Genomic DNA, 23,063 nt, shown 5'->3' with positions numbered 1-23,063 from the left:
AGTAGTGCAAAATAAGATGAGGCACCAATAAACATGTCGTATAAAAATCGAATAAATGGCATACAGTAATACTAATAAATATAAATCAATAATAAAGAAATATAAGTAGATGATGAAATCAAGCCATGGAGGCTATGAAGAAAAGGCAAAACAGCAGTGTAGCACCCAACTTATTTGAAGTTGCAGCTGAGAAAGCATCACCACCACCATTTGGTGTCAAAAAGAAGAGAAGACGGCTAGTACCAAGTACCCATAACTTGGTAATTGTTATTACAATAAATGAGTGAACTTTCCTAGATACTTTTAATTAGTGGTAGTCTCTAGAGTGATGGAGGTATTTCCTAGAGTTGTAATTCCCCTATAAAAGGGAGCATGAGTAACCTATTCAAATACAACAGAAAAATACAATCTAAGCTATTCTTCTACCTTTGCCACCATGTTCTACCTTCAATACAATGCCTCTCTCGATTACCATCTTTAAGATGGTATCAGAGCAGGTTGCAACACGGTGGGACTCAGAAAATTCTCATCACCGTCCCGGATATACCTTTCCCGGCCCTTTTCTTTTAAACCTGCAAAATCAGAGAAATAGCCATGTCAGAATCTGACTCAGAAGCTACAAACACCAACCAACCACTGATGAATTTCTCAGGGGAGTTCGCTGCCCAATTGGCCGAATTCCTTAGGCAAATCAATATACCACCAAAAGCTCAAGAACAGCCCCTTCCACCCTCAAATCAACCAGAATCATTGGGGGAGATACATCTTCAAACCAAATTGAATGGCGACAATTATTCCCTCTGGACGACCCTGATGGAACACGCAATCGGAGGGAAGGGTCTGTCGTCTCACATCGATGGAGTTACAGATCCTCCTCCAACTAGTGATCCCGGTTATCCGAAATGGAAGCAGAGAGATCATTGCTGCTTCAACTGGATTATAAACAACATCGAAGCCAATCTTGTCAATGAAGTATCACAATACGCAACGGCCCGAGACCTATGGGAGGGTCTGGCCATTACATACGGAAGTGGAACTGATCCGTTCCAAGTTTCGGATCTGCACAGGCAAGCATACAACATGAAGCATGGGAATATGAGCCTTGAAAATTTATGGAATAAATTCCAGAAGCTCTGGATTTCCATCGACGAAATGGATCCAAATCCGATGGATACTCCATCAACTATTCAGAAATACAACAGCAACACTCAGAGGCATAGATTATATCAGTTTCTATGGGCTTAGGATGAAAGATACGATACATTAAAGAGAGAAATCTTAAACAAAGATCCACTTCCCACTGTACAAAGTGCTTACGGATTGGTGAGACGCGAATCGGCTAATGAGCGGGTCTACAAACCCTCTGGAGATTCACAGGGAGCCGGAATAGGTGCCGGATTAGCAGCAATCAACCGCAGCCGACCACCACCGCCACCCAAATTCTCTGCAACTCCGACCGACAAGAGCAAAATGACGTGCAACCACTGTGGTGGGAAGAAGCACACGGTGGATACATGCTTCCACCTCCACGGATTTCCCGATTGGTGGGAAGACATGAAGAAAAACAGACAGAACCGGAATCGGAGCGGAGGAGGCAGAGCAACGGCGGCAGTGACCGTTGGGGACCGAGCTACCAACACCGAGAACTCGGCAGGCAACGTCGGTCAGACCAGCACGGCGGGGAACGGCGGCGGGCAGCTCCCCGGTCCCAGTCGCCATGGTTTTGTCGCGACGGGGAACGGCGGCGAGGAGAAGAAAGCCGTCGCATCGGTCTCGGTCGCCAGGGTCTGGTCGGAAGGTAACCCGGCGTCGACGATCACCGGCACCGACGGAACGTCGGCAGAGAGGGAGGCAGAATTGAGAGTTGGAGAGGAGAAAGGGGTGGAGGCGCCGAGTAGAATTAGGGTTGACGGGGGTTCTCATATCCCCAAATTCAAAATTCCTAAATTTAAAATTCCCCCCCAGTTTTTTCCTAAATTCAAAATCCCCCACCATAACTCTCCCAAATCCCTCCCCAGGCCCCACGTTTTTCACCCTACCCGAAATCACCCCAATTCCACCACAATATCCAAAATTCACCCCAACTCTTCCAAAAATCCTAAAATGCCCCAAAATATTCCAAAAATTTCCCCGACAAATCAGACGGTCTGTCCTTTCAACCTAATATCCCGTGTCACAACTCCTTTAAAGCCTTAGCATTTACCTCATCCACCATAGTCGAACAAAAGGAGAACAAATGGATTTTTGACTGTGGGGCTACTGACACGATCTCCTTCGATCCAAATGACTTCTCCACAATATCTAAACCGACTAAAACCTATGTCCAAACTGCTGGGGGGGATTTAGCTCGAGTCGAGGGGGCAGGCGTTATCAATATTTCTCTAACTCTCCGCCTCTCTAACTGCCTCTTTGTCCCAACTTTCTCACACAAATTATTATCCGTCAGTCATGTGACAAAGGAGTTAAACTGTAAATTACTAATGCAACCTCGTTTTTGCGTGTTACAGGATATCAAGACGGGGACGATAGTTGGGCGTGGCACTGAACGAAGCGACTGTACTATGTGGATGAGATAGCCCAACAAAGTGCGGCGTTACTAACCCGTGAAGCAACTACAACAAAGACTTGGCTTTTACATCGTCGGTTAGGGCACCCTTTTATAGGATATCTGAAATTAATGTTCCCTACGATGCTTTCTAGTGTGCACTCTCTTGATTGCGAAACTTGTCATTTGGCCAAAAGCCATCGTCATTCTTTTAAACTAAATAATACTCGAGTGTCTACCCCGTTTTCTCTGATTCACTCTGACGTTTGGGGTCCTGCCCCAATCAATGGGGGTCAGGGTCTCCGTTATTTTCTCCTATTTATCGATGACTTTTCTCGTATGACTTGGGTCTACTTCTTAAAAAATAAGACTGAGGTTTTTGAAAAATTCACCCAATTCTACAGCATGGTCCAAACCCAGTATAAACAAAATATCCAAGTCTTACGGTCCGACAATGGGGGGGAATATATAAATGCCAACATGAAAACCTTCTTTCTTGACAAAGGGCTTATCCACCAAACTTCTTGTGCATACACACCTGAACAGAATGGGGTAGCAGAACGGAAAAATAGGTATATCCTAGAGATCACCAGGGCTCTCCTCATCGAGTTAAAAATCCCCACATCTTTTTGGCCAGAAGCTATAGCCACCTCTGTGTACCTTATGAACCGTCTTCCAACAGGTATCCTCAACTTCAAAACTCCCATCGATACATTTATCAACCATGAAGTCATACAGAAACCAACCTATCTCACCCTGGATCCGAAAGTCTTTGGTTGTACAGTCTTTGTCCACATCCCAAAACATGACCGTACCAAATTTTCTCCTTGTGCCGTTAAATGTGTTTTTCTCGGGTATGGGGTCAATCAGAAAGGTTACCGGTGCTATGATCCTATAAATAAACACATGTATACTACCATGAACTGTGATTTTGTTGAGGGTGAGTACTACTACAGCCAATCTAGCGGTCAGGGGGAGAGTCAACCACATAGGCCAATTAGCGACCCACTAAATTGGCTATACATCCCAAAGGACACAATCCATCAGCCGGAACCTATACCAGGGGAAACCGAGCAAGGGGGAGATGAGTCAAGGGAAAATGGACCCATCCTTGGCACAGAAATTGATCCAGTCGAGGAAACAAGCCATGCCAACGAGCTATCAAAATCCACTAGTCAGGCCGCAGAGTTTGGAGACATCACCCAACCATCAACTCCGTCTTCGAATCCTGAGGTAAACGATTTTGCTGAACTCAACACAGTTCCTTTAGAAATCACTAACACTGACAGTGGAGGCCAAGAAGGGGACAATGAGAAGCGGTATGAACTACCACAAAGAAGTACAAGGGGAATCCCTCCCAAAAGATACTCTCCAGATTAGAAAGGAAGGAAAACAAAATATTCAATAGCAAACATTGCTCGAAGACACCTCACAGAGATGGCCCGAGCATTTGAGGTTGCCCTGTATGAAGAAGAAGAAATTCCTCAATCTTTCCAAGAAGCCGTTAAGCACAAACATTGGAGAGAAGCCATGAAGAAGGAAATTGATGCCCTGATCAAAAATGGAACGTGGGAAAAATGTAATCTACCAGAAGGGAAGAAACCAGTCGGATGTAGGTGGGTGTTCACCATCAAAAGGCGTGCAGATGGATCAATCGAGAGATATAAGGCGCGATTGGTGGCCAAAGGATATACTCAAGTGTATGGAATTGATTACGACGAAACTTTCTCCCCAGTTGCTAAACTTGACACGATCCGGGCATTATTGTCAGTTGCAGCATGTAAGGATTGGTCGCTACATCAATTTGATGTGACTAATGCATTCCTCCATGGAAAATTAGGTGAAGACAAGGAGGTCTATATGGCAGTTCCACCTGGATTTGAGGCTGAATTTGGTTACGGGCAAGTGTGCAGATTGAAGAAAACTCTATATGGCTTGAAGCAGTCCCCAAGAATCTGGTTTGGAAGATTTTGCCAAGCAATGGTCAAGCATGGGTTCAAACAGAGTCTTTCTGATCATACACTTTTCACAAAAATGAGAGGAGATAAGATAACTTGTCTTATCATATATGTCGATGATATGATCATCACAGGGGATGACACAGAAGAAATCAACAACCTCAAGACCAATCTGTTTAAAGAATTTGACATGAAAGATCTCGGCCCCCTAAAATACTTCTTAGGAATAGAAGTGCTCAGATCGAATCATGGAATATTCTTAAGACAGAGAAAATATGTCCTCGACCTGTTGGCAGAAACTGGCCTCTTAGTCTGCAAGCCTGCTGACACACCAATGATACCGAATCATGGGCTAAAAATTGTTGAGGGAGCTGAACCTGCAGATCGAGAGAAATATCAAAGGCTAGTTGGGAAATTACTCTATCTGTCACACACCAGGCCAGATATTGCATATGCAGTAGGAATTGTCAGTCAGTTCATGCACCAACCGCAAGAAGAACACATGAACGCGGCCTTACGAATAGTAAGGTACCTCAAAGGCACAACAAATTATGGGGTGTTCTTAAGAAAAGGAAAGGACCTTGAAGTATATGGCTATACAGATGCTGATTGGGCGAGTAATCCAGTCGATAGAAAGTCAACCGGTGGATACTTTACCTTCATAGGAGGCAACCTAGTTACTTGGAGAAGTAAGAAGCAAAAGGTTGTAGCCTTATCAAGTGCTGAAGCAGAGTTCCGAGGTATCAAGAGTGGACTCATGGAGATCATATGGCTAAGGAGATTACTTACTGAGATCGGTTTTCCCCCAAATCGAAAGAGTAAGTTATTCTGCGACAATAAAGCAGCAATCAGCATATCAGAAAACCCAGTACAACATGACAGAACCAAACACGTTGAAGTCGATCGCCACTTCATCAAAGAAAAATTGGAAGGTGGAGTCATAGAATTCCCGTTTGTTCGATCCGAGGAACAATTGGCTGATATCTTAACCAAAGCAGTGAATCCCAGAATTTTTAGAGAAGTTTTGGCCAAGTTGAACATCGGAGATACCATTGCTCAACTTGAGGGGGAGTGTCAAAAAGAAGAGAAGACGGCTAGTACCAAGTACCCATAACTTGGTAATTGTTATTACAATAAATGAGTGAACTTTCCTAGATACTTTTAATTAGTGGTAGTTTCTAGAGTGATGGAGGTATTTCCTAGAGTTGTAATTCCCCTATAAAAGGGAGCATGAGTAACCTATTCAAATACAACAGAAAAATACAATCTAAGCTATTCTTCTACCTTTGCCACCATGTTCTACCTTCAATACAATGCCTCTCTCGATTACCATCTTTAAGATTTGGCACTGCCTTAGATCCATCCCCTGCCATCAACATTTTAAAAATGAGATGAAATTGAAGTTTTCTTATTTTCAACAGTTAAAGATCAATGCGGGACCCACCTGAGCCGGTATTGGGAGACTCCGGTGCTGAGCCAGGAGACCCGGCCGGAGAAGCAGCTGCAAAATTGCAAGAAAAAACAATAAGCGCACGCGCAAATCGCTCCAAAAAATGTTAAAGACTAGGATGAAAATCCTTAATTACCATTGCATTGGGTGAGAGGGGGAGTTTGGACATTGCATGCGCCGGGCAAGGCCAGGGCTTGGGTTTGGTTGATGTTGAGGCCGAGGTTGGAGCCGCCGCCGTTGAGAACCTCGCACAAACACTGTGGCTGGGATCCCACCACCGTGCGCAGCTGCTAGCAGCAGCTAGAGGAGGGGGAGGAGGAGAAGGAGTTTCCGGAGATGTGGTTGAGGCACGGGGACATGCTGATGAGGACGTTTGTGCAGTCACTGGATTGGGCCGTCCCCAAGCCGACTAAAAGGGTGGTGGCGAGAATCACGGCTAGCCCCATTGAGATGTTTTGGTGTGCCATTTTTGGATGATTTCTTTGGTTATGGACTTATGGGGTTTATATAGGGAGGATGGAGTGGTTTTCCAACTTTCTCCTACAGCGGGAATAGTTGACATTTTTGGAGATAATTCAAATGATTTTGTGGGGAGACTAAGAATTGTATTAGTATTAGGACAGATGGGAAGGGTTGGTTGGTTATGTGGGTGAGCAACCATGTGTGATCACTTTGAATTTGTGTTGCATCATAGAATTACTTTTCAAGTAATGATGCAATGGTAAAATATGGAAGTATAGATACTAGAAGCTAGAATACCCATCCCAGTGACTCAATGTCATTATATGCTTTAAAGTTTAATGTTTACCAATTCATTATTAATCAAAGTGTATCCTCATCTTTACTTTGCCAATTTATTCTTGAACCTATTAGTGGCATGATGCTTATGCTTAGTTACAGAATTAATTTACTTATGTTTATTCTTGAACCTATTCAAAGAGTTTGGATTTGTTTATCAACAATTTTCTTGGTTTAATTATAAATCATAATATTAGCGAAGTGCATGATTGATGATTTTCTATGTGCAATTTTATTTTCGAATTGCAGATTTTAAATTGATCAAATATTATGCAAAGATATGATGGGATTAATAACAAGGGCTTAAGAGCAACTCCAAGGGAAGAGGGTAAATAAAAAGGGTATATCATGTTTATACCTTCTCAAAAAGTGTAATATACATTTTTAAAATAACCAATGCCAAAGAGAAAAGGTATATTGAAAAGGTAAATGATTATTTCCTTAAATATATTAACCAATAATCTAAACATAAAATATAAAATATTAAATAATACATTTATCAAATAATATAAAGTATTAAAAAATACTTAAAATATAAATCAGCCCTAAACTAATCAAATATAAAGGCAGACGCCTTCTCTACATGAACCCAATAATATATTTAACAAATAATATAAAGTAACTAATAATTTAAAGTGTTAAAAAAATATTAAAAACATAAATCAACCCTAAATTAATTTTGCCTTAGACGTTTTGTTGCCTTCTCTATATCCAGTCAAGATTAAAAAACTGATTTTTATCTTTTACCTTCTCTTGAATGGAGAGGTAAATAAATATTCTCAAAATGAGAAAAAAAGTATAATACCTTCACCTATATCTCTCCCCTTAAAGAATGTTTTTCCTTAAAAAAAAAATTAAACTTGGTAGTTATCATACTTTACCTTCCTATTTACCTCTCCCCTTGGAGATGCTCTTACCGGGGTCAAAGAATTTATGTAAACATTATATCTTACCTTAAGGGGAGATGCTCTTACCGGGGTCAAAGAATTTATGTAAACATTAATATTTAATAGATCAACCTGTATTTCCTTCTTTTTATGTTTGAATAAACTGCTCATCCAATCATTCATCATATCAAGATGAAAACATTGGAGTTGTTGTTTAAGAAAAGTAGAAGGGAAGTGGCAAACATGGCTCAACACATAACAAACTCAATTTAATTTGATAAGCATCTTAATCATATCCAAAATAATTAGTTATAAGTAGTTGATCCACAAATCCCAGTGTAGGTAAGATCCTTCCCTCCATTAATTGCTTTCTTCCATCTATAAAGTCACTCATCTCAATCTCTCACTCCAGCATCCTAAAACATCCAACCAATCTTCACTACCATTTCCCACACATTAATAATCTCCTTCACTTTCAAAACTCAACAACATCAACAACAACAACAACAACCAGAAAACATCATCTCCCGTCTCCCGATCTTAGGCCTAGCACTCCTTGCAACCGCATTCATGTTCCCCGCCTCGGCCCAGATCACCACTCCGCGGCGTTCACACCGTGCATGAACTTTGCGACTAACAGCAGCCTCAGTGGGACTAGCCCTCCTCCAGAGTGCTGCAACTCACTCAAGTCCCTCATGAGCAGAGCAGTGGCAAGGACTGCCTCTGCCTAATTGTCACTGGCAGCGTCCCCTTCAACATCCCCCTCAACCGAACCCTTGCCATTTCCCTGCCACGCGCCTGCAACATGCCCGGTGTCCCCCTCCACTGCAAAGGTTAGACCACCACCATCATACAAGTCCAACAACTCCTACTTTTTTTTCGTTTCTTTTGCTGATATAATCCCGGCTCGACTCTTTTCAGCTGATGGTGCTCCGGTTCCAGCTCCAGCACCCTCAGCCATCGCCCCGTCTCTGTCACCTAATGCAGCCCCTTCTCCCAGTGTTTCAGGTTTGTTCCATTACTCCAAATTTTGATACAAAAAATTCAAGAAAATTGGATTTTTGATGTTATGTATATGTATATTTGTGCAGGGCTAGCTCCACCGGAGCCACTGTCTCCACGAGGCGAGGAGACTCCAGCTCCGGGCGCTGCAGGTGAACCGCCATCGGGCACCACGGGTAGCAGGGCTGGGGTGACACCTTCTGCAGCTTACCGGATTTCGCCTTTGCATTTGGCTGTTTTTGCAGATGTGGCTTTGAAGTACTAATGAAATGAGCTCTGCAAGATACTGCATCTGATATTCGTGTTAGACAAATACTCTTTTACATACTTGTGATTGGATTTCTGATATTTATTTGTTTTTCTTGTTTGGCCACTTTGTAATATTATTTGATTGTAATAAGATTATCGTTTGTTTATTGATATGTGATGGTCAAACTCTTCATACTATAATTGATCTCAAGCATGATTCATTAAGTTGGCTCAGTATTGATGAAAATAGCATTACTCTGAATCTCCTTTTTAAGTTTCTAACATCTGCTATCAGCTGCCAAAAGCCCTGCTCCTCAGGACTCAAGCGATTGTCCTTCGACTGCACAACTTGCGGATGGATCGCCTTATCAAGCAACCAATCGTCGGCTATACACAACATCTGCTGGATGCGCTGAGTTGTGCTAAGTTCCTTATTTTGCATGTTCATCTCTCAACCATCCAGAAATAGCTGAGGTGCTTTGATTTGTATAGAGGATATGAATTGACATCTTTTCCTGTCCTTAACATGAATGATACATCTGATTAATGGCAAGAATTGTGACAATGCGTGAAATGTACATCTGATTAACAGGAGGAAATGTCAGAATGCATCAATGATATGGTTAATAGCAAAAATTGTGATAATGCATTGTGCATCATTGAAGTCTAATCCATAGGACTAAACAGAAAGATTTTTATGTTGAGACCCACAAAAAATAGTGGTTCTTTGGTTTTTCTAGTTAGATGACCGTTGATCTTGTTCATTAGCGAACTTTACTCCCTTGGCACATCGGTTCTGTGAAATCTTTGTTGCCCCAAGAAGAAACATTGGAAGACTGGATATTGGTTTCGTTAACCCGAGGAACATCAGATGGCTAGACGTTGTTGTTTTCTAAGGAACATCTGATGGCTAGACGTTGTTGTTTTCTAAGGAACATCTGATGGCTGGATATTGTTATTTTCTTCTTCGCCCCAAGGAACATCTGATGGCTGGATATTGTTATTTTCTTCTTCGCCCAAAGGAATATCCGATGGTGTCCAACCAACATCCTCGCCCCATTGACCTTGAGAATGCTGCCATCCTCCTCCTTGATCATCCCAATTTGACCCAGATGGCTGATTATTTCCACCGTAAAAACTCTGGTACTCTCCCTCGGCCAGTTCGGACTCTTCCTCTTGTTTAGGAAGGAAGCAACCCTTGTACGAGTTATTTTCCACACAGTACCACAAGAGCTTGTTCCAGTTTGGATCCTAGCATAATTATACAACTAAACTTTAATAGCATATGCAACATTATCAGACTAGATACAATTAGGAATACTAATACCAACTTAAAATTTAGTCAGGCATGTAAGAAGTTCTATCATACCTTGCAAATTATGTGAGGATTCCCAATAATTATGATCAAAGATTTGGCTCGGGTAACAGCAACATTAAACCTCCTTGGGTTGCTCAGAAATCCCAAATAATGAACCTTGTCAAACTCGTTGTGTCTAACAGTCGAACGGACAGTAGATATTATAATGACTTCCCTCTCTTGTCCCTGGAACTGTTCGACACTTCCAACTTTAACATTCGGATTGCCAAGACATTCAAGAGCTTCTCTTATTTTGCTTACCTGCTTCCGGTAAGGTGCAATAACCCCAATCTCTTCCTCTTTGAGCCCTTTTTCTTCTATCAAAACTTTAATCATCTCAACAGTCTTGCTTGCTTCAATCCTGTTAAACCAAGATGGATTACTTCCTTCTCTTTCATCACAGCCTCGAATGCCTATAAAAAGCAAAGGGAACTCCTTATCTGGAATCATGCCTTCCCAGGAAGTTGGGGAATTTTTATCTTTACATGGGATCAGTTCCCCAGCATAAAACATTTCTGAGGGCAGTTTCAGTATTGCCTCGTGTGTCCGATAATTTCTCACCAACTTTGTCATAAAATTAGTATCTCCTCCACGATAGAGGTCACACACAAAAAGTCTCTCCAGATATGAAGTGCCAAGTCCATGTACTTCAGCTTCTGTAGAGAAAACTACAGGTCCCAGCTGCATAGGGTCTCCCGCAAGAACCAAGACGGTATTTCTTGAGTAGAGATGTGATATAGGAACCATAGCTTCTGGCTCAGAAGCTTGGCCAGCCTCGTCTAAGAAAATGTAGGAAAATTGACCTCTCTGAATGCCTGATGAATATAGAATTGAGGCACTTGCATACGTACATATGATGATCCTGTACTGCTCAAGGAGTTCGCACGGAGGACACATAAAGATTGATTCCTCGTGACTGCAAAAACTGATGTGATTGGGGTTGACATCCTCAAAAGGACGTGTGTATGCATTAAGCCGAAAGATTTCATGCTCCCGGATCTGAATTCGTTCCTCATTGATCAGCCTGTCTAATATATGGTCAGCTGCACTATTTGAAGGTGCACAGGCCAGAATCCGGGCATGTCTATCTTCACGGTAAATTTGAAAGATAGCTTCAATAAGAGTCTTTGTTTTACCCGTACCAGGGGGGCCGTGGATGACATAAGGAGGGCCCCCTCTACGGACAAGGATCGTGTTAACAGCCAAAGTTTGCTCCTCATTCAGGTCGGAACATATAGGAGTGAGTGCTTTGTATTGCCTCAGTGTCACTCTGGACATTGCAGATGGGAACAGAAAGTTCCTTTCTAAAGATTGAGCAGCTTCAACAGCTTGATACAACCGCCGCATATTTGTCCGGTTATAGTTGAACTCTACATTGTAGAGGTTACCATCTCTGTGACTACGGTAAAATTGTTGATCAAATTTCAACAGTATATTTTCAGCTTCCACTCGATAAATGTAGCCCTGCATAGTAGCAACCACATATTCAGCTTTTAAAGAATATTGTCTACCAACTGAAAGATATAGATAGACAACAAAACTCTCTTTTCATTGAAAAACAAAAAGGAAATATTGACAATACAATAGCAAAAGAAACCTCAGAACAGTTCTTGGAACTCTCATTCCCCAAGGCTGAATTTTATTAGATCTCTACTTCCTCTTCTAAATAGATGAATCCTAAATCTAGGGTTTATGGAATTAGAGTCCAATCCTTTATTCTTGATAAGTATGAGAAAACAGAAGTAAATATATATCTAAGAGCATTGTTATCCCAGCCCCTAATGACCACACTGCTCGGATAAAGATATTCATAAAGTAGGATAGGAATGTTCATTTTAGACGCGTGCCTGATATCGAGTGCTTGAAGTTTCATCATCGAAAGCAAGCTTGGCAAAGATGTAGTCGCCAGTAACAAGTGAAGGCCTTTTCTCAGCCAATCCCGGGACCTCAAGTGACAACATCTGCCCCCCTCTCTTACTCTTCATGGTGACACCCTCCATGTAATACGACTGCATATCTTCCTAAACCAAAACGAAATAATGTTATGCTAACGACATAACTCCATATAGATGTAAGTTTGAAAAGAATCGGACGTTTAATGAATTGTCTCAGACCTCCAACTTTATCTCCTCCATAGCTAATAGATTCTTGAAGAATGCACCATAGTTCTCTACTGTTAGCCCCTCATTGACTGGGTCGGGAATCTCACCCCTGCTTAACATGGTGCGGATTTCTTCTGGAATAGAATACTTGGGCAGTTGAAATTTGAACTGGCGACCTCGACCCTGAGAAGGGCGTCGTGCTGCAACATATGCGGCATCAGGTGCATGGGGATTGAAAATATCATGTTTCTTTCTCCAAGGCCTTTGGTATGGTCTTGAAGAAGACAGAGACTTGGAGATCTTATCTTCTGCTAGCAGGAAAAGGAGACGTTCGATCACCTCATCGCCAACGCTGAAGTGTATAGCTGCTGAGTGCACGCCTATTTCCTTTGGTTTGCAGGATAACCAAATAGTCAGAGCCTGATTTGGTCTGAGCACTCTCTCATCTAACGAATCTAATTCCACATAATCTTGGATGTATTCCATATCAGAATCAGATGTGGGAGGTTTCATTAATGAAATCTTAAACGAATCCTCAGGTTTGGAGTCAAAAATCTTCACAGACCAGAGATCTAAGGACTCATTGGTGGTGTTTCTTATAGTAACCGAATCAGACATTGTTTCTCCAACAATTCCTGATTGAGGTTTTCTTCCTTCAATTAGATGAAACGGGACAGAAATGTTGAATATATCACTCTCCTCAGCAGGGTTATAGCTACAAACAGATTGACAATTATCAAAGTCTATAAATCCAATATCCCCTTTATCTCCAACATATGAGTATTCATCATCTGATTTGTCATTAATTGTGCCCATCACCAACTGCAGAGAGAAACCTTGCGAAGGATCTGCAGAGTTGAGGTAAGCCATGTTAAGCCACCTATTGTTCTATACACAAGATGTGTGCTATAAACTAAGTATTTGGTGAGATAAATTTACAGAAGAAACACAAAATGTCCATTTAAGAAACACTGAGCAAACCTGGTGTAAAATTAAGTAAATAGCAAGTTCGAATTAGTGAATGAGAAAAACCTACACCTCAGATTCATAAAAAAAAAAAGATCCACGTGCAGAACACAGTATGAATTCCGACTTGAAATAGAAGGGAAAAGCAACCGAATCCACATTTAAGAATACATCACAGTTGCCTAATGTTATACTCCTATATTTTCTGGCAAAATGTAGCTAAGAAGATGCTCATGCTTACCTGTCAACCAAGAAGAACCAAAACTTTATGAACGAAATAATTCAAGGAAACTAAGAAAATCAGAGAAATTAATCAAGAGAAACTAACAAGGACACTGAGTGATCGCCGATTCACCACAAATAAAGGCAAACGGTGACACGAAGAAGAAGCCAGTGTTGGTAGGAATGATATAAGAAATCAAATGCAGAAATGCATTTAGTGAAAGAGTATACAAACCGAAGAGAGTAATTGTACAGGTGCGGAAGGTATGGGTTTGCCGAATGGAAAATTGATTGCCTACGTTTACGTGAAGCAGAGCAGAGTGTGCAATCAAGCTTAGAGCATCCACTACGCGTCCTGCGACCGTCCCGCGTTTCGTTCCGGAGGGACGGAACCGCCGCGGGACGCGTTGCAGCGAGGCGTTCCGTCCCCAGCCCGTCTCCATGCCGTCCCGTAGCCCGCAACCACGCGACGCGGGACGCGACGTCTCGCCACGCGCCGAGGCGACGTGGCGAGCTCCCAGGGCATGCGTGACGCCCACTCGTCGACCCGCGAGTGGGCGTCGTCACGCTGATGAATACAATAAATTCGTATTAGCCCATATATATTTGATGGGCTTGCGAATTTATGAAACTCATTCTTGGCTGTCTCTCTTTTATAAAGACATCCTTAAATGTTTTATGTTCCACTTTCGATGTGGGACAAACTCATTCTTGGTTGTCTCTCTTTTATAGAGACATCCTTGAATATTTTATGTTCCACTTTCGATGTGGGACAAACTCATTCTTGGTTGTCTCTGTTTTATAGAGACATCCTTGAATGTTTTATTTTCCACTTTCGATGTGGGACATACTCATTCTTGGTTGACTCTATTTTATAGAGACATCCTTGAATGTTTTATGTTTCACTCTCGATGTGAGACAAACTCATTCTTGATTGTCTCTATAAAATTGTATTTTAAATTATGTCATTTTTATTTTTTTAGGATTTTAATTATGTCTTTTTCTATTTTTTTGAATTTTAAGTTGTAATGTTATTTTATTTTTAATGAAGTGTGGTTTTTATTAATTAAATTTGTTGGAGAAAAAAATAAAAAATGAAACTGAATGAATAGTAATTTAAGGGACGGAGCGATGCAGGTTCCGTCCCTTAGTTAAGGGATGGAGTAAAAAAGTACAGTGGGGCCCTCAAATAGTAGTTTAAGGGACGATATAGAGAAAGCGTAGTGGATGGCTTTATGGAGTATGTGCTATTTTGGCATGTATACTGTGTTTTTCATCTTGTACACATGCCATTTACGTGTGCGAGTGAGATATTAGTACCACTTTTTGGTATCACCCACTCTTTTTTAACTTATTTTAGTGCTAGCGGGGCGGATCTCCTACTCCACAATACAATAAAATAAAATAAAATAAAATAATACTTATTAAAATTGGTTATGATTATAATATTATTTTATTTTATTACGAGTAGGTGGAGTAGGAAGAGTGAAGTAGGAGATCCTCTCCTAGTTCTCCTTTAATTGAAACTATTTGATTCCAAGAATTTTAAAAAATATAATAAAAAGTGAATTGAAAATATTAGTGGATATCAATCATACTTTTGTACTCCATATTAACCGTGAATTCGAATGAATTAGTGGAATGTAGATACAAAACGTTGATAAGAGTGAGAAAAAAAAATCTAATAGTAATAAATAATGACGGAAAAGAGATTACTATTAGTAGGTAATGAAGTTTAATAAACAAATCTTTTTTTCAACTTATTCCAATATTATCAGTGCGTATTTAGTAGAGAAGATATATTAATAAAAAACATGATAAAAATATTCCTTTTTTGAATTAGGAGTAAGTATTTATAAATATAAATCCAGGATTTGTTATAATAAGTTGCTAATAAGTTACTCATCAACGTAGTATATTAAAAATGTCAACATAATATATTAAAATATCAACTTAAGTTTATGTTGACATATCATTATCATCATGTTGACATTTTTAATACACAACGTTGATTAGTTAACAAGTTAGCAATTGATCATACCCATATAAACCCATTAGTTATATATGATTATTCCGCAATTGAGTAGCTATGAGTAATTTTTTTAAACTTCAAATCTTAGTAATATTTTTTTCTGCGACGAATATAGATATTTTTAGGTTATTCATTCACATTAGATATACAATAATACAATTATCCAACTTACCATCCATTTTTTAGCGTTTATAATTTATGTAATTTTGTGCTCTTTGTTTAGGGCTTCTCGACAGCGCTGCTATATTAGTACGATTACCTGACAAGTATATAGTAATACGAAAACACTATAACCTTCTACATCCACAATTATACATTACATTTTTCAATTTTTTATTTCTCTAATTCCTTTTTATTTCATTTTATTTGACAACTATACTCCCTTTGTCCCACGTTACTTGATGCGTTTCTTTTCGGCACGAGATTTAAGAAAGTTGTGTTTAGTGAGTTAATTAAAGTAGATGAGAGATAAAGTAAAAGAAAGAAAAGAGATTAAAGTAAAAGAAAGAATAAAACATGTGAGATTAAATGTTTTGTTTTTAGTAAAAAAACTTGAGACGGAGGGAGTATATTGTAATAAAATAAAACACATTTTTAATTAAACAGAAAACTATATAATCAAAAGTCTAAAATTATTCAATTAGTAAAAAATACTACACAGTTTCAATTATAGAATTAATAATGAAAATTGCACAATTTGGATCATAGAATCGACTAAGGGTTTGGATTCCCCGTGGAGAGAAGCACAGCAGGGATGTTGTTTTTCATATTTAATTATTTTAATCATAAAATATAATAATAAAATATGTAAAAAATTAAAATAATAGGATGCGAGAGGCAGCATCCCTGGCTGTGCTTTTGTCCACGGCAGGGGATCCAAACCCATTGACTAGACTCTCTTCCCTCACGCCCACCACACACGTCAGTGCACATTGAGCGTGGGGTGGCGCACACAGTGTTGATGGCCTTAAAAACTAATGAATCACAAATCATATGAACTAGACTCTCAATCGCCTAAAGTTTATCATCTGTGCAAGCCGGATCAAATTTCGAGCATAAAATCAGTTTTTCGATTTGGCATAAAACTATAGTAACAGAAATAAGGGAGAACACTTAAATTTCCTTAACAAATAAATGTCTTAAACAAGAGGATATCTCACCCACGCAGTTCATACTAGGTTCACCTAAATTTCCTCAAGCTGCAATAATTGATGCAAAATCCAGCAACAAGAATTAAAGTCTGGTGATAAATAAGTGAGAGCCGAGTCACTGTATCTGCAGCAACGGGTGGTGTATCCTTCGCGCCATGCACATGTCCTTGCCCCGTCTTTGTCCACTATTTTGATTAAAAAGTTCGGTGCGGCTACAACCAGCCTACTACGGATTTCCGTTATGCACTTATCAACCAACGCGATGGCCTCTTCAACAGTCATGTCCCATCGGTAGAATCTATCCATCATGGAGAGTGCAAAGTAATGCTGCTTTGTCAACCTTGTGAAGTGAGGCAATGTAATCGATGAAGTATAGAGAAGGGCCTACGTCCTCGTCAGGATGATATTCACCATGTATGGATTCTGAAACCATATCACTATTAGAGGTTGGTTAGAATGTTTGACAGAATATCGTAGTTTAAATCTTGATCCCTCTATATCTGACCTCTAGTTTGTACAAACGGAACAAAATTGGAAATATACACCCCTCACTGAATGCTTCATATTCAAAATAAAGACACTTTGTTCAAGAGGGAAATTAACATAAGTCGTATTGTAACATAATGCAACTCTTACTTAACAAGAGCAAAAAACAAACAAACAGAACTAGGATGAAAATAAACTACAATTCAATACAAAGACACAGACAAGTATTCTCTCTCTGACTCTCTCTCTCTCTCTCTCTCATGTATGATTTATGCATACCATGCATAAGTTATACACACACACAGACACTGCACGTAGGGTTTGAAGAGCAAAGCTAGAGAGGCTTTACACATGCTATGGTCAAGATTAAATGTCACTAAACAATTGGAAAAACAGGTTTCAGAAACATATGTTTCGTATAACCAAAGTAAGAGGAAAGAAAAATATCCACAAAGAATTCTTAAATATATACAGAAAAGTCCAGCTAAATCAGTAAGAATATAAAACTATCTGGACTCTGGAACAAGAGCTAAAAACAATCTTCACACATACAAACATCTATTCTTTCAACGTACGAAAGGGTTTTCTATCACAAATTCACAATTACTGTAACTCAGATGATCAAGAACCGCAGCTCAAAGGATTGTTTAAACGAAGACCCAAAAATGAGAAAGAAGAGATAGATTTCTTTTGTGGAGAATTTTCGAATGCAAACTTTATTCAACTATGTGTAATTTTTCACACACTACTTCTCACACTCTACAAGTATTTATACTAGCAAGAACTACCCAAAGAAGAAACAAGAATTCCTTCTTGGATCGGTTACACACCGCTGCTCATCTCCAACGGCTAGTAGCCGTTAGTCTTTAACTAACTTTCAAATACTTCTTGATCTTGTATTGCTTGCTCCACTTGATCCTACCATGCACTCTCATTGCTTTGAAAAGCCTCATTTCCAACAATCTCCACCTAGGCTTCAAAACAATGATCAAGACTTCATCGGACACAAACCGAATAACTTGCAACAATACTCAAACTTGTCTCGGTTCAAGTATTTGGTAAGCATGTCTGCCGGATTATCTGCTGTACCAATCTTAAGGACTCTCACCCTTCCACTCTCCACCTCATCTCTTATAAAATGTAGTCTCACATCAATGTGTTTACTACGTTCATGAAACTGGGGGTGTTTTGCTAAGCATATAGCTCCATTGTTGTCACAATACACTGAGACTCTTTCTTGCTTTATGCCGAACTCTGATATAAGTCCCAACAACCACTTACTCTCCTTCACTGCAGATATAAGTGACATATACTCTGCCTCCGTGGTGCTCAAAGCCACCACACTTTGTAAGCTAGACTTCCAACAAATAGCAGGCCCAAATAAAGTGAACACATACCCGGTTTGTGACTTTTTTGTATCCACATTCGCCGCATAATCAGAGTCACAATACCCAATCAATGGTTCTTCGTTGGGCTCATTCTCTCCAGAAAACAACAAAGCCAACTTATCTGCTCCACCAAGATATCTGAGTGACCATTTCAAAGCAGTCCAATGTTGTCTGCCAAAATTTTGCATGTATCTGCTTGTCATGCTTATAGCATGAGCTATATCTGGTCTGGTGCAGATCATGAGATACATCAAGCTCCCAACAATACTGGAATAAGGAATCACTTCCATTTCCTTCCTTTCTTCCCCAATGCTTGCTTTCTGATCTGTACTCAGTTTAATATTGACAGGCATAGGTGTTGCTGTGCTTTTCATGTTTTCTAGCCTGAATTTATTCAAAGCCCTATGGATATAATTAGTCTGAAACAGCCAAAGCCTTTTATTGGCCCTATCTCTGACAATATCCATCCCCAAGATCCTTCTTGCATTGCCAAGATCCTTCATTTCAAAATGCACACTGAGCTGGTCTTTGATCTTTCTGACCTCATTCATGTTTTCTCCAGCCAACAGCATATCATCCACGTACAATAGTAGATAGATAGGACTCTTGGTTCCTTGCTTCTTCACAAATACACAACTATCATATAGGGATCTTGAGAAACCAAGCTTAGATAAACTTTCTCCAAACTTCAAATACCATTGTCTACTTGACTGTTTGAGCCCATAAATGCTCCTCTTAAGCATACACAGCTTATGCTCTGCTCCAGGAACTTCAAAACCTTGTGGTTGGGGCATGTATATGGTTTCCTCAAGCTCTCCATTCAAGAAAGCTGTCTTGACAGCCATCTGCTCTAATTCCCATCCTTTGGCAGCAGCCACTGCCAATAACACTCTTATAGAATTGTGCTTGACAACTGGGGAATATATCTCATTGAAATCAACCCCCTCAACTTGATTGAAGCCCTTTGCAACTAGCTTTGCCTTAAATCTGACCTTGGAGTGATCTGCAGACTCCAACTTCTTCTTGAAAACCCACTTACAACCAATCACTTTTCTGAATTCTGCTCTCTCCACCAAGATCCAAGTTTTGTTGCTCATCAAAGATCTAATTTCCTCCTTCATGGCCCGGATCCACTGATCTTTCTCAGGCCCATTTATGGCCTCTGTATAAGAACTAGGCTCTGAAGCTTCCAATTCCTCAGCAATGTGTAAAGCATAGTATAACATCTCATAATCACTGAATTTGGCAGGTGGTTTTACTGACCTCCTTGGCCTATCTCTAGCCAACTGGTAGTCTTGTGTGATATCTTGCTGAGATCCTCCATTACTAAGATCATCTTCATGGCTATCCTGAGACCCTCCACCTACTCCATCAACTCCAACAACTCCAATGCTGGTATCTTGAGTCAAAATACTTTCTTACTGTGTCACAGAAGGCTCCAAACTACTAGAGCTTCCTTTCTGTGTATCATCAATGGCTTTGGTGAGATAAGGCATGTTATTTTCCAAGAATTTGACATCACGGCTAATCATAATTCTCTGCTTCCCTGCCTCAGTACACCATAACCTGTACCCCTTTACACCTTTCTCATAACCAAGCATTATACACTGCAAAGCTCTTGCTTCCAGTTTCCCTTGCTTAATATGTGCAAAAGCCTTACAGCCAAAAGGCTTCAAAATTGAGTAGTTAGGTGTAGAACCATACCATTTCTCATCAGGAATGGACCCTCCTATAGCAGACGATGGGCATTTGTTGATTAAAGAGGCTGCAGTGGTGACAGCTTCTGCCCAGAATCTCTTATGAACTCCGGATGAAGATAAAAGACATCTCACCCTCTCAAGCAATGTGCGGTTCATCCTCTCTGCAACCCCATTTTGTTGAGGGTTTGCAGGGACAGTTTTGTGTCTTCTAACTCCATTCTCAGCACAGAAAGAATCAAACTCTTTGGACAGGTATTCCAGTCCATTATCAGTCTTGAGCACTTTAGGCAAAATCCCTTTTTCATTCTCCATGAGCTTGCACCAATTCTTGAATGTAATGATGGCTTGAGATTTCTCCTTCAATATGAATACCCAAACCTTCCTTGAGAAATCATCTATGATGGACATGTAATACTTTCCTCCTCCAAGACTTGCAACTGGTGAAGGTTCCCAAAGATCAGAGTGAATGTAGTCAAGAGGAGCTGTAGAGAATGATTACCTGCTGGAAATGACATTTTCTTGGCCTTTCCTAGTATGCAATCTTGACATTGGTCAGGTTTCTCCAGGCCAGTGACACTTATAAACATCCTCTGGATCAGGGCTTTCAATGTCCTTCAGCTGGATGGCCTAGCTTGAGATGCCAAGATCTGAAATCTGATCCTGTAACCATATGTCTCACCAACTATGACACTTGCTTGCAAATAGTACAAGCTGCCACCCCTTTGAGCCATCATTTTAATATATTGACCCTTGCATACCCTCATTACTCCTTTCTCTGAGATAAAAGAATATCCTTTCCTTTCAAGTGTCCCCAAAGAAATGAGATTTCTCTTCACTTCTGGAATATATCTGACCTCTGATAAGATCCTGACTGATCCATCATCTAATTTGAGTTTGATGGTTCCAACTCCCTTAATTGTGCAGGCTCTGTCATTACCTAATAGAACTGATCCAGTGGCTGACTCCAAGTTGGAACCAATCTTTGTGTGGACATATGTGAAAAGAACACCCGGAGTCCATAATCCAAGAATCCCTCTCAATCTTGTCCACAACATTCATTACCTCAGCAACATTTTCTGCATCATCACTGATTTGATTTGAGTGAGCTTTTCTTTCTTCAGCCTACTTCTTCTTCCATATGAAGCAGTCCTTTTTCAGGTGACCAGGCTTCTTACACCAGAAACATGATCGTACCTCTTTGATTCCAGAGTTCTGTCCTTTATTCTCCTCACCCTTCTGTTTCTTGAACTTGTTCTTGGTGAACTTTCTGATGTTGAGGGACTTTGCAGCAATCTGAGAGGGTTTATGGTTTCCTTTCTGCAACTCCTTTGCCATTAGTGCTGCATGAACTTCACTATATGTGATCACCTTGTCTCTTCCATATATGATGGCATTCCTCAATTGGTCATATGAATCAGGGATGGCATTCAAGATCAAGATTGCTTTATCCTCATCAGCAATCTTCACATCCACAGCTTCAACGTCATCAACCGACTTCGCAAAATCTTCAAGCTGCTCCACAATAGATTTATCATCTGTAAAACTGTACGAATACAATCTCCTTTTCATGTATAGCCTATTAGCCAAGGATTTGGCTAAATAGACTTCATCCAACCGCTTCAAGATGCCTACAGCTGTCTTCTCACCTTGCACCTCACGCAATACCTTGTCACCAAGACATAGAATAATGGCGCTATGCGCCTTCAGCTGCATCTCCTCGAGCTTGGCCTGAGCTTTATCATCTAGCGCAGCTGCTTTCCCCTTTCCATCCAACTCATCCGAAGCCAGAACCGAGGACAAGCTCTGTTGCACTAAAACGGCCCTCATTTTCATCTTCCACAAGCCGTAGTTGTTCCTCCCCGTGAACTTCTCGACTTCAAGTCTAGCTGCCATTATCACAACACCTGATCGATCTTAGAGCCTTCCCACAGACGGCGCCAATTGTAACTCAGATGATCAAGAACCGCAGCTCAAAGGCTTGTTTAAACGAAGACCCAAAAATGAGAAAGAAGAGATAGATTTCTTTTGTGGAGAATTTTCGAATGCAAACTTTATTCAACTATGAGTAATTTTTCACACACTACTTCTCACACTCTACAAGTATTTATACTAGCAAGAACTACCCAAAGAAGAAACAAGAATTCCTTCTTGAATCGGTTACACACCGCTGCTCATCTCCAACGGCTAGTAGCCGTTAGTCTTTAACTAACTTTCAAATACTTCTTGATCTTGTATTGCTTGCTCCACTGGATCCTACCATGCACTCTCATTGCTTTGAAAAGCCTCATATTTCCAACAATTACAAGAGCAAGGTTCAATGATGAAGGAAACAAAACATTTAAATAAATAACTCCAGTGCAAAAAAGCTCATCTCCACAATATACCAAAATACGATATACATGATAGTTCGTTTGCATGTCCTTGGATCAAAAATAAATTCTCTTAGTGAAATTTTTTTAGAGAAAGCTGCATGACCTTATAGCTATAATCCAACATTTCTGCTGTCTACAACGTAAAAAAATCAAAGTACCAATTCAAAAGGACCTAAAAATACCAAAATTGACATTTACTCTTCAAATTATTTATGAATCATTGTTTGGAATGATATACTAAGTTTGCAGTTCATGAATCCATAGTTGAGCCGATCCAGTTCATGAATCCATAGTTTAGCTGGGCTTATGACTTATGAGCTGTGAATTAAAATTTATTTTTTATAGGAAGCAATTCTCATGAACATATATAATTTTCAAAATAGTTGAATTATAGTAAT

At 40.1% G+C, this 23,063-nt stretch overlaps 2 protein-coding genes and 1 pseudogene across 5 annotated transcripts; 1 reads left to right on the top strand and 2 right to left on the bottom strand.

Annotated features, from left to right (window-relative positions):
- Nucleotides 1-14: 14 nt before the first annotated feature.
- LOC121798267 lies at nt 15-6,420 on the bottom strand (annotated as a pseudogene).
- Nucleotides 6,421-8,207: 1,787 nt separating this feature from the next.
- Nucleotides 8,208-9,062, top strand: LOC121800506 (non-specific lipid transfer protein GPI-anchored 20-like). The gene is made up of 3 exons (XM_042200074.1): nt 8,208-8,471; nt 8,560-8,646; nt 8,730-9,062. Exons 1-3 carry the CDS (start codon nt 8,444-8,446, stop codon nt 8,903-8,905), a joined length of 291 nt encoding a protein of 96 aa, XP_042056008.1. The 5' UTR covers nt 8,208-8,443; the 3' UTR covers nt 8,906-9,062.
- Nucleotides 9,063-9,493: 431 nt separating this feature from the next.
- Nucleotides 9,494-13,820, bottom strand: LOC121800505 (probable RNA helicase SDE3). Of its 4 annotated transcripts, none has more exons than XM_042200071.1 (5): nt 13,772-13,820; nt 12,361-13,196; nt 12,094-12,267; nt 10,259-11,710; nt 9,494-10,140 (listed from the first exon to the last, which is right to left on the bottom strand). In XM_042200071.1, the coding sequence occupies exons 2-5, from the start codon at nt 13,162-13,164 to the stop codon at nt 9,817-9,819; spliced, it is 2,754 nt and encodes a 917-aa protein (XP_042056005.1). In that variant the 5' UTR covers nt 13,165-13,196; nt 13,772-13,820; the 3' UTR covers nt 9,494-9,816. The 4 variants fall into 4 exon arrangements, with proteins under 4 accessions (XP_042056005.1, XP_042056006.1, XP_042056004.1 ...); XM_042200072.1 differs by lacking the exon at nt 13,772-13,820 and adding an exon at nt 13,643-13,743; XM_042200070.1 differs by lacking the exon at nt 13,772-13,820 and adding an exon at nt 13,556-13,732.
- Nucleotides 13,821-23,063: the final 9,243 nt, after the last annotated feature.

Source organism: Salvia splendens, chromosome 4 (genome assembly GCF_004379255.2).
Source record: "Salvia splendens isolate huo1 chromosome 4, SspV2, whole genome shotgun sequence".
Classification (NCBI taxonomy): Eukaryota; Viridiplantae; Streptophyta; class Magnoliopsida; order Lamiales; family Lamiaceae; genus Salvia; species Salvia splendens.
The sequence above is the reverse complement of the archived record's forward strand: the minus strand, read 5'-3'. Positions and strand labels throughout refer to the sequence as shown.